The sequence below is a fragment of the Gymnoscopelus microlampas genome, assembly GCF_963454915.1.
Source record: "Gymnoscopelus microlampas genome assembly, chromosome: 8".
Taxonomy (NCBI): domain Eukaryota; kingdom Metazoa; phylum Chordata; class Actinopteri; order Myctophiformes; family Myctophidae; genus Gymnoscopelus; species Gymnoscopelus microlampas.
In genome coordinates this window covers 51,161,202-51,172,985 of record NC_139945.1, presented here as the reverse complement: position 1 = coordinate 51,172,985, position 11,784 = coordinate 51,161,202, and the positions used below count along the sequence as shown (strand labels likewise).

The 11,784-nt window shown below is 41.4% G+C and overlaps 1 protein-coding gene across 2 annotated transcripts in view; it reads left to right on the top strand.

Moving 5' to 3' along the window:
• strn4 (striatin, calmodulin binding protein 4) overlaps positions 1-11,784 on the top strand; it is a 31,494-nt gene that overhangs the window by 1,794 nt on the left and 17,916 nt on the right. For both annotated transcript variants that reach the window (XM_084063841.1, XM_084063840.1), the window contains exons 2-5: positions 8,738-8,841; positions 9,086-9,162; positions 10,563-10,641; positions 11,214-11,399. In XM_084063841.1, the coding sequence (XP_083919967.1) occupies positions 8,738-8,841; positions 9,086-9,162; positions 10,563-10,641; positions 11,214-11,399 (446 nt within the window). The remainder of the gene's footprint in view (positions 1-8,737; positions 8,842-9,085; positions 9,163-10,562; positions 10,642-11,213; positions 11,400-11,784) is intronic.

Genomic DNA, 11,784 nt, shown 5'->3' with positions numbered 1-11,784 from the left:
CAAGTAGAGCTGCTAAAAGACAGTGGTTTTGCTAGGTGACTCCCAGCAGGTGTGTGCAGGGCGTTGCAAGAAAAAAGCAAGGCATGATAATCACACCTTCCTTGGATAAACAAAGGTTATGCATTGCACACAGACAAAGTTCCCTCTCCCCAAGTGTGTTTCTTAATTTTCAATTACCTCAGCCCTCTGTCTCGCTGGTAACCACAGTTTGCTTTACTGCAATATTATCTTAGGGTTTCCATAAAGTTGTATTAGCTCTGAAGAATCATATTATCACTGGCTGATTGTCTGTGCCTCGTTCTCTGCCTTCAACTCAACGCCATGTACGGTAGTTATAAATAGAAGCATGATAAAATATGGATGAACAATAACAAAGTGACTGTGCTGTATGCTCACTGCTTTTATAGACGGACATGTGGATGAGCGGGGATGTTGGAAGCAGGCTATCGCCATGTCCATTACAGCTTTGTGTGTGTGTGTGTGTGTGTGTGTGTGTGTGTGACTTCGAATTATCAGTCACCATGTCCTAAACTAAAATTAAGAGAGTAATGCATTGTGCAGCCATGTTAAACCACTGGTTTGTCTAACATAAAGATGCTCACTGATTGCTAACATTGGGCATACTGTCAGATATACTGACTGTTGACACACAAGCACACACACAGTCCTATATTGCTAACATGCATGTTGGGCTCACTCGGTATGACCATTAGCATATACTGCAGCTGTGTGCTATAGAGTTAGAGGCACATGCAGTACATGTTCATAGCTCACATGTAGCTTTAGGCATTAAATGTGCATGCAAGACTCCTAAAGGGACAATCTGATTTTTAGAACATTATAATGCACATACATTCTTAGAGTTGAATTTGTAGAATACACTGTGTGGAACTGAACAAGCCAATACAGCAAATAGTGTTTAAAAAACATTTGTGTTGGGTCAGGGTGTTTGTCCTTAAGAAGAGGTTAGTCAATCACCAAGAGAATCAAAACATGTTGCTGGCGCCACTGCTTTTTTTTTCATTTTTGCTGATGGGGTGACCCATTTGTTTATGTTTGAATTGGGTGACCTTTGGTCACCCAAGAAAGTGAATGCATGGGCTGCAAAATTTGGTGGTTACACTAATGGGAGATCATTCTTTTGGCCTGTCACTGTTGGATTCTGCGTAGTTGTGTCTGTGTTTTATAGGTCACATGCGCTTATGTTACACAGCACAGTGTGACAGAGCATATGATGCACGAACAGTGAGTGCAATAGTGCATGTGGCATTTCTTTTTTTTTATTGGTGCGGATCAGGTCGTTAAAAAACTAACACCTGTGGTCAAATGTCTCCAGTGACAGGCCAGGCATGGAAGCCACACCCCTCTCTGGGTCAGGTGGGACAACAGCAAGAGCGACAGGTGGCCAGGGCCAGTCTTACACACACACACACACACACACACACACACGCACACAAAACCCCACTACCCCAGACAGGACTGCAGTGCACAGCCAACTTTGAGATGGTTTAAGCAATGTTTGTGTTCAAGCTAATTCCCTGTTCGATATACACACATTTTCTCATGCTATGACTTTTTCTAATTAGGTGTGCTAGCAAATGCTTTTTAGTGTCACCACTCACTCACCATTATGATGACCACATTAGAGGACAGAGCACATTGGTCTCCTTCTCTTGAATAAAAAAAAACAACCTTAATGCTAAACTTGGACCAGGTGGAACACCTGCCATTTTTTACCCAGAATAGTGACGCCAAGGTTGTTGTGGTTCAAAGGCAAACGGGTTATTCAGACACATTTAGATGCATTTAGTGACATCAGTAGTATCACAGCATAGAATACTGGTGACCCAGATGACATCACTTCCTGTTGAGTGTGGCCAAGCGGGCCTCTGGGTACTTGTGTGTCTAATAATTAATAGCCCTGTGCTCCCACACAATATGACATCCTTATGTACTGTACTCTTACAGTATGGGCCACTTGCCCCCCCCCCCCCCCCCCCCCCCACACACACACACACACACTTGCAGCCATGATAAGCTTATAGCCTGTACGAGTCCATTAACACTGAGGATTTTACGGTGTATAGTGAGTGCAATACATGCTCTCTGTGTGTGTCAGTTTAGACCAGGCTTTCTTTTCATACAACTCTGCGAAAGGGTCTGTGTTATTTAGTTATTCCTTCTCGGCACTCTTTGTTTAGCATAGCACTCTAATGGATTACTTCTCATGTCTTTTGACTCGACTGCATGTTGGTAGAGGCTCATCCAAACATACACAGGCAGTAAGCAGTAACTTCTGTGATGTCCCTCTCTCTCTCTCTCTCTCTCTGTCTCTCTCTGTCTCTCTGTCTCTCTGTCTCTCTGTCTCTCTGTCTCTCTGTCTCTCTCGCTCTCTCCGTCTCTCTCATACACACACTCTTAAACGCACTCTGATTCCAAAAACACTGTCCCAGAAAAGTTGAGTGCTCTACTTGCTGGCTCATTGATTCTCTCCTGGGCTATGCAGAGATGAAGGGATGGAGGGAGGCCAGCAGAAGAGATGGTGGAGGAAAGGAAAGCCGCCCTTGACCCTGTTCTGATAGCAGGAGAGTGGTTCTGTTCTGACGGAGTAGGCTAAATGTGTCTGCTCTCCTCGGCGGGCCACAGGCTCTGAAAAGGTTTAGCGGTGGTAAAAGTACCAATACTGCAATATAAAACTACTCTGTTACAAGTAAAAGTCCAGAATAAAAAAATGACTTGAGTAAAAGTACAAAAGTATTGGCATCAAAATGTACTTAAAGTACCAAAAGTAAAAGTACTAAATATTTGAAAATAGCCGATCTACAAGCTCACAACGCGTCGCGATGCGTTGTGAGCTTGTAGAGCTGCTATTTTCAAATAGCCTGTGTATAAAATAGGTTTAAAGTGGTTAATGTATGTTTCATTATATCATAATTTATATCTGAAAAGTAACTAGTAACTAAAGTTTTAAATGCAGTGGAGTAAAAGTGCAATATTTTCCTCTGAGATGTAGTGGAGTAGAAGTAAAAGTATTGGAAATTGGAAATACTCAATTAAAGTACAAATACCTCAAAATTGTACTTAAGTACAGTACTTAAGTAAATGTACTTAGTTACTTACCACCACTGTATAGAAGCCATTAAAAATATATGTACTTTTTAATATTGATCAACAAATCGACATAAGCTTTATTTTGTTCTTCATCACACAACAGCGTTGCGCAAAAATAGTTAAATTAGCCGATTTACAAGCTCACAAGGTGTTGTTGCAAGCTTGTAGATTGGCTATTTTCACTAGTAATAAAAATTGTCGCCTCTAAGTAAGTAATGACATGCCCAAAACAGGGAGCGATTATCAATAGATTATTTTATTAAATTATTGATCATTGATTAGTTCAATTAACCGTTGCACCCCTAGACCAGCAGTCACCTGCAGGATACAGAGATCAAATGGAATTACAATGAAATGGGGTTGGGCAATACAGTTTATTGATATCATGTTATGCGACTGTATATCTGGTTGTTATTATCATATCATATCATATCAATATTGTGATATGGCATTGGCCTAAATGTTGTCTTTTTCTGGGTTTAAAGGCTGCATTACAGTAAAGTTATGTAATTTTCTTTCTGTAAACTTGACTGTTCTAGCTGCTCTGTTATTTGTCTTTACTCACTTAGTTATTATATTGTAATTACTGATGATTATGCCTATTTATGTAAATGTTTTGTGAAAGCTCCAATAGTCATGCCCACAGTATCGTCACAAATCACAATATCCATATTGAGATAGTTGGTCAAAAATATTGTGGTTGATTTTGTCCATATTGCAGGTTTGCTCCCAACGAGGTTGCTTTCTCAGTTTTAGTTTTAACTTGTTCATCTACAGAACCCAAATAACACATCTAGTCTATAAAGTTACAGGGAACCAACCAGATTATGATGTTACAGAGAACCAACCAGAGATTAGTCACTGTTTCCTTTTATTTTGTGTCCACTCAGCATTGTCTATAGTCACACACCACAGGCTGGGGTTTCCCACCTCCTGACTAGGACGTAAGAGCAAAATGGCCACTGTTTAATATGGTCAGTGATTTTAGCCCATGGCTCATATATCATTTTGGCATAACCCCGTAGAGTTATATGGAATCTCATTGATGTTACTCTATTGCCACTGTTAAACAAGTGATATGTTGTTGGTGTATTGTGTTGATTGAATCACCAGCCCTGGTTTCAGTATTTCATATACACCCTTCTCATCTTTCTACATCCATCTTCGAACTTTGTTCCTGCCCTTGAGTTAGCCTCATAAATAGGTGTACTTGGATAGATAAATGAGTGTAACCTGTCCTATGTTACCCATTCAGTCCTATTAGCACTATTGTGTAGTCGAAGAAAGGAAATGGATGGAGGAGAAAAGAGAGGATCAATATTAAAGGTGCTGTAAGTGATATTTTTTGATTAAAACAAAATGTTTTCCCCCCCTTCTATATTCTGATAGTAATCATTGCTATAGTGTTCAGTAACAGAGGTCTCCCCATCTTTCCAGTACTTGAATAATTTATGTAATATAATAATCATTTTCAGGTGGGTCATCAATTTCATCCAAACAGGAAAGTGAACCCATTATTCAGCTTCAATGTTATAGTGTTCCAGTTTCACATTTGTCTGCTCGTTTTTTTGTTTTTTGTTTATTCCGATTTCACTTGTTTATCTGTCTGAGTTCTCTCATTTTGGATGAAATTGGTTTCCCAACCTGAAAATGTATTTTCTGTTTACCAATGAGCTGGAGAGAGATGGGTAGACCCCTGTTACTAAACAAAAACTCTATAGCAATGATAACTATCAGACTTTAGAGCTATTGAACACTTTATTTTAACAGAAAACGCCACTTAACTCTCTTAACAATCCCTTTAGGTAATTGTGATTCATGATGGAATGGTTGAGGATGGCAATTACGCAACATGGTGAGGCATGTGGTACAAACATAACGACACAGTCATGACATGCCTCAGCTTAGCATATCTGACAAAGCCATTACTTTGTTACTATTACTTACTATTTGACCTATGCTCGTTTTTGTGCTTGCACACACGTGTGTGTGCTCGCGGTTCTGTGTAAGTGGGTATGTATGCACGCCTGTGTTGTTGTACGCGACTTGCCATCTTGTTTGACCAATGAACTGAAGCCATGTCAAAGTTGTGAGATTATTGGGCGCCGGTGTAGGAAAAGGCCGGTGGGAACTTGTCTCACAAGGAACACAGAACACAGCGTGACAATGTCATTCAGGGGTGTTTGATGGTTATCTGTGTGTGTGTGTGTCTGTGTGGTGGGGAGTGAGTGAGTGAGTGAGAAAGCAAGTTATAGCTTGTCCCACTGTCAAGCTAGATACATTCCACGATCCCTGCTCTTTCTTTGAATCTACGCTAGTGCAATATACTTGCCCCCAAGTAGCCCTTCTCATATTCTTATTAACCCAAAATGGGTTAAAGTGACATTAGCGTACTTCATCTCATCTTAAAGTTGTGTGTGTGTGTGTGTGCGTGTGTGATCGCGTGTAAAATCACGTGCACAGCCAGTCAGACTGTGTGTGCTCATCTGTTGTGCGTCCTCTGTTGTTGCATGGTGTTTGTCATTAAATATGTAGCCATGTGCATGACCACAATAATTCAAGTAATACCTCTTGTACAGTACAACACAGATGTGGTTCTTTATTGGTTATTTGCAGTTCCCGTTGGTGGGTAGTTGAAAATTAAATCTGTTTGCAACATGCTCCTTGTAGTAAACGCCATTATTGGATCTTGAGGCTCACTAAATGCCACTGTTGTGCGGCGTGTTCGTGTTTTACTTTCAGGAGGCTTGTCATTCAATATGACCTCAGTTTAGGGTAGACATTAGTAAGCTATTTCTATCCAAAGAGCTTTCGGATCAGGCACACATCGTCGTTGACGTGCCGACTTTGACGGGGATCTCTGGGATGCTTAGATTAGCGTGTAAAACCGTGCTGCATTAAGCAGGACGGCTCACCATCGGCAGAAGTGAGGTTTGCTAAGCATATTTTTCCACCCTTCAGTAGCCTGTGTAGTGGGTTACATGACTGTGTGTGTGTTGTCCTGGATGATTGACTGTACTCTCATGTAGACCGAGTGCTTGTCCCATGAGATGGCACTTTTTAGGCTGCTCCATTTTTAGGGGACTGCATGTGAGTATGGGAGCAGAATCTCTCTCACACACACACACACACACACACACACACACACACACAGGCATGCAGAGGGTAAATGGACTGTGAAATGAGTGGAGTGGAAGCATCCAGCTCCGCTTGGCAGAGGGAGCTGGCAAGGCATGGTGAGCGAGGCAGGGAGATGGACACAAAGTCAAACGAGGAGAGATGGAGACGACGATGGCGATGGCATCTGCCCAATCATTGTCCCTTCCACTGACAGAGTTCAGACAGAGATGAAAAGCTTATCTGGAGCGAGGGTTCCTCATTAACCTACTTTTTTTTAAAACCGGACTCACTGTGGTTCCTGGCATGTATCTCACCCCGACCAGAAGAGGGCACCATGTTGCCGCTGGACTGCTACAAACCCTTCTCTTGGTTTCTTTCTACTGGAACTTAGTCCATACACTGTGGTTTAGTCACCCCTCTGTCCTCAGATGTCACCTGGTTGGTAGCAGGTTTGACAGGAGAAATGAGTTGAACCCAATAATATACCACCTTCCCACCTTCCAGGGTCCTTCAGGGATCCATGCCTGTTCAGATCCTTCAAGCAGGTCACAGGAGGAGACCTCTAAGGCAGTGGTTTTCAACCGGTGGTCCGGGGACCAGCAGTGGTCCTTGGGGGAGTACCAGGGGGTCCCCAGCTAAATTAGTTAATAGCGTCACAATCACTTTTAAGCACTTAGCTTTGGCTATTTTTGAAAAACCTTGAAAAAGTGTGCATATCTTTGAATATTTATATTTTTTTAAAGTGAAAATTAACTGATATATTTGCTTCTGGCGTTCTCTGGCACAAAACATTTTCAAATGGGGGTCCGTGGCCAAATGTATATCAATTTAGGGGTCCTTGGCATGAAAAAGGTTGAAAACCACTGCTCTAAGGCAGTGATTCTCATTTAGATTTAATTTCAAGGACCCCCCAGTTTGATATGAATTAGTCCACGCCACAGACCCCCATTTGTTACCATAAAAAAAATGTATCTCTCCCAATCTACACTGTTAAATCCTGTGTACCATTGGAACCAAATTCTGTACTTGTAAGGGGTCCATTTGGACCGCTGGTGGTCCCTGGACCCAATGTTGAGAAACGGTAGTCTGAAGAATGTTCATAACAGCTCTAAAGGCCCAGTTGCTTCCTCTGTGGTGGGTCCCGAGTATCGACCAGTTTGACCAGTGGCGCACAGACGCACACACGCACACACACACACACACACACAGTGGTGGAAAAAGTACTCAAATTCTTTACTTAAGTAAAAGTACCAATACTGCAATATATAAATACTCCGTTACAAGTAAAAGTCCGGAATTAAAATTTGATTTGAGTAAAAGTACAAAAGTATTGGCATCAAAATGTACTTAAAGTATCAAAAGTAAAAGTACAAAATATTTGAAAATAGCCGATCTACAAGCTCACAACGCGTCGCGATGCGACGCGTTGTGAGCTTGTAGATCTGCTATTTTCAAATATCCTAGGTATAAAATAGGACTAAAGTGGTTAATGTATGTTTTATTATATCATAGTTTATATCTGAAAAGTAACTAGTAACTAAAGTTTTCAGGTAAATGTAGTGGAGTAAAAGTACAATATTTGCCTCTGAGATGTAGTGGAGTAGAAGTAAAAGTATTGGAAATTGGAAATACTCAAGTAAAGTACAAATACCTCAAAATTGTACTTAAGTACAGTACTTAAGTAAATGTACTTAGTTACTTTCCACCACTGCACACACGCAAGGCTTTCTGTTCCGTCTCCCATCAGCTCACAGAAAATGGAAAAGGAAGCAAATTTGGAGCAAGGAAGCATAGAGAGAGAGAGGAAGGATGTGACTTGAGAGTAGGTATGTGAGCGAGCGAGGCCAGGACGTGTTTATCCTCTCTGCTGCAGATGTTTGTGTGTGTGTGTGTGTGGTGAGAGCTCGGTCAGGAGTTTAAAAATAAACAGCCACCCTCTACTTATTCCTTTTTGGTTTTCGGAGAATTCAACCTTAAATCCTACCCTCTCTTTATGTGAAACTTTGTTGACATGAATCAAATAAACAACTCGATAGTGAGCATGAAAACTAGGGCCGCAACGATCGATTATTTTCTTAGCGATACTCTGTCAAATTGTTCAGATTATTTGAATAATCCAGAAGCTTGTTTTTTTTAATGTTTTTTTATAGACGGTATCAATAAATCAACTAAATCGATTAGAGCGAACCACTGATGTCCTATTATCATTTGTTGTACAATGTGCAAAACTATAGAAAATAGCCTGTCTACAAGATCATAATTTGAGCTATTAGATTTCAGTACAGTATGTTATTATTGTATTTCAATCGATTGTTTTCATAATAAATTAAATCCAGTTAGTTTGCACCACTAAATGAAACGATGTCTGCTTTTCAACAGCTTCAGGCAGATGTGATATATTCTGAACTGGGTTAACGTGTACGTGTGCATTCAGTGGATATGTGCCTTACCATTACCAACCTCTCTTTTGCTCTGTATGTGTTTGTTTGTTTGTGTGTATTTTCAGGCTCAGGTGGCGTTCCTTCAAGGCGAGAGGAAAGGGCAGGAAAACATGAAGCAGGACCTGGTTAGACGGATCAAGATGCTGGAATATGCTCTCAAACAGGAGAGGTTAGTCACACACACACACACACACACACACACACACACACACACACACACACACACACTCGCACACACACACACACACACACACACACACACACACACACACACACACACACACACACACACACACACACACACACACACACATGCATTCTGTATGTATGGAGATGCTTTGGATGTCTTCTTCCTTTTTAGAGGGAGTTCTCTTGTAATGCTGCCCCCGTGTGGTGTTTTGTGTGCCTTGCAGGGCCAAGCATCAGAAGCTGAAGACTGGCGGTGACCAGAGTCCTGGAGACAAGAAGCCCGAGACGGAGGCAGAACAACGTATGTATTACAACAGTGGACCCCAGAGGGTCCTCAGCAAAATGAAGAACAGTTTAATGTCACTCTCTCTGTTATCCCCGGCCACACACCCTGAATTTTGGCCTAATGTGTATACATTTGGGGTCCTTGTAGGGCCGGGCAATTGGACAAAAACATATCAAAAACGATATTAACACATCCACCGCCAAGGGCTAATCTCATAATGTACTCACCACTGCCAAGGTTTTATTGTTGTTTTTTGTTTTTTTCAAGTCGCCATAGGCCCCGTTAAAATCCTTTAGAATCCGCGATCCACTGTTTGTAAACAACCTGCACATGTCCCTTTGTGTACTCGTCGAGACCGCGTGTCAAAAGGAGCCGCCATGTTTGAGTTCTGACCGTTTATGTTAAAGACGCACTGAAGTGACATTTTCGGTCATTTTATTTTGAAGGTTCAGCCCGAAACGTCGGCTCTACGACTCTAAACCAATCAGAAGGTCCCATCCCTTCAGGCTATGGGACGTTGGATCTCAATCACTTCAGCCGTGCTGGCACACGGCTAGTGTTTGTTTACAAGTGAGAGAGAGACGGCCAGTGAAGCACGTTTGCTACTACCTGGCTTATTTCTAACCTATAATGTTTTCAGATACATATTTTAGTGTGCAGATGAAGTTTAAAATGAGTAATACACTCATCTTCAATGAGATTCAAAACGGAGTATCTCTGTAATTAAAATCAGCTGTGTTTGAAGAACGTGCAGCTATGGGAATCAAACAGGTGCATGTAATCAAGATTCATTTATATTCGTGAAGGCTGTATTATGTCATCACGCAGCACGTTTTCGTTTACAGGAAGTAATTAAGATTGGCTTTTTGGGGACTTTAGATGTAAAAATACACAAAAATGATTTTTTTTCATTTTTTTTTGGCATCTATTGTTAGGTATGCCCATATGATGACCACGGATATGCTCTAAAAGTGTGAAAAACATATTTTTCATTTCACTACACCTTTAACATGGGAAATGCGAGGAGGAAAAACTACACTGGTTTTAAAATAGTTTTAGTGGTGTTACTTAGAATGAAGGCCGACGGGAAACAAAAAACGGGATATTACTTCCGGGTCACTTCCGGTGGTGTTACACTGAAAATGGTCCCCCTAGAAAATTGAAAAAAATAAAAAAAATTGAAAAAAAAAGGAAAAAACACCCGGACCGTAGGACTACGGTCTCGGCGCTTAACAGTTGGATTTAACGGACCGTAGGACTACGTTCTTGGCGGTTAATGTGTTAAGAACAGTCACTGAGTTAATCTTGCTTATGTAGGTTAATTGAATAATCGAGAAGCAGGACTTTTTTTTTTTTATCATTTATAACATTAGTATTTCTTATATATCATGACCAGTTCTTCCTTGTTCCCATAGTACCCAATGGGCCTGCTGAGTCAGATTCTGAGCAAGCCAATCAGATGTCTTGGAAAGAGGGCCGTCAGCTACTACGCAAGTAAGCCTTCCTTTTTTGAGCGGTGTAGCCGCTCCTATAAGTGGGGTTGGGATCCATGACCCATCCGTCGTGAAAATTTGTCTTTCGCTGTACTGTGATTGGCTGATAAGTATTCAGACCATTTGCTCAGTATTGTGATTGGCTAGCGAGACGCATGATGAAATTCATAACCTATAAATATCACCGCGCACTTCAAAAAAACTACTTTTTTTTAAAGTGAGCTTCCATCACTGTGAGGACCTTAAATAACACCGCTCACTTCACACTGGGTGTGATTTTTATTATCGACATGATGTACTTGCACTTGTGTTCCATCTGGTTTACATACGTACACCTTGTGTACATTAGCTTGGCTAATTAGTGTGTTTCTGTGTGTGTGTGTGTGTGTGTGTGTATGTGTATACTATACTACTATACTTCAAGTGAGTCAAATGTCCCCACAAGTATAGTTGAATTTCATTAAATCAACTATTTTTGGCTTTGGGATTAGAAATGGCAAAAAACTGTAAAAATTGTATTAATAAAATAGATGTCCTCACAAGTATAAGTAATACAAACGTGTGTGTGTGTAGGTACCTGGAGGAGGTGGGCTACTCGGACACCATCCTGGACATGCGTTCAAAGCGCGTGCGCTCCCTACTGGGACGGAGCAGCCCTGAGGCTAACGGCCCCCCGCCCAGCGACCCCCCACCAGAGCCTGAACCCCTGGCAGGTGGGGAGTCCCTGCTGGTCAGACAGATAGAGGAGCAGATTAAGAGGTGAGACTCCAGTCTGGGGGCTGGGCAATTAACCCCAAATATATTGAATATTTACAACCGATAACCGACTTAATCTTGCTCATGTAGGTTAATTGGCTCTATGCACAGCAGCCATATTGGAAAGAAATTGGGCCTCTTCTTACTTCCTTCACAGGTGTTACCAATGATACTAATGAAGGCTCTGTTCCATTCTGGTCAGGGTGCTGATATTGTGCATGTTGGCTCACTAGAAACACTCCATTTTGGTTCCCAAATGGCCCCTTATGGTGGGTGTGTAACTCTGAGAGTTATGGGGGTCCTTGAAAATAAGACAACCACTATGCCACACTAAATGGAACAGAGCCTTAATTAGTATTATTGGTAACACCTGTGAAGGAAGTAAGGA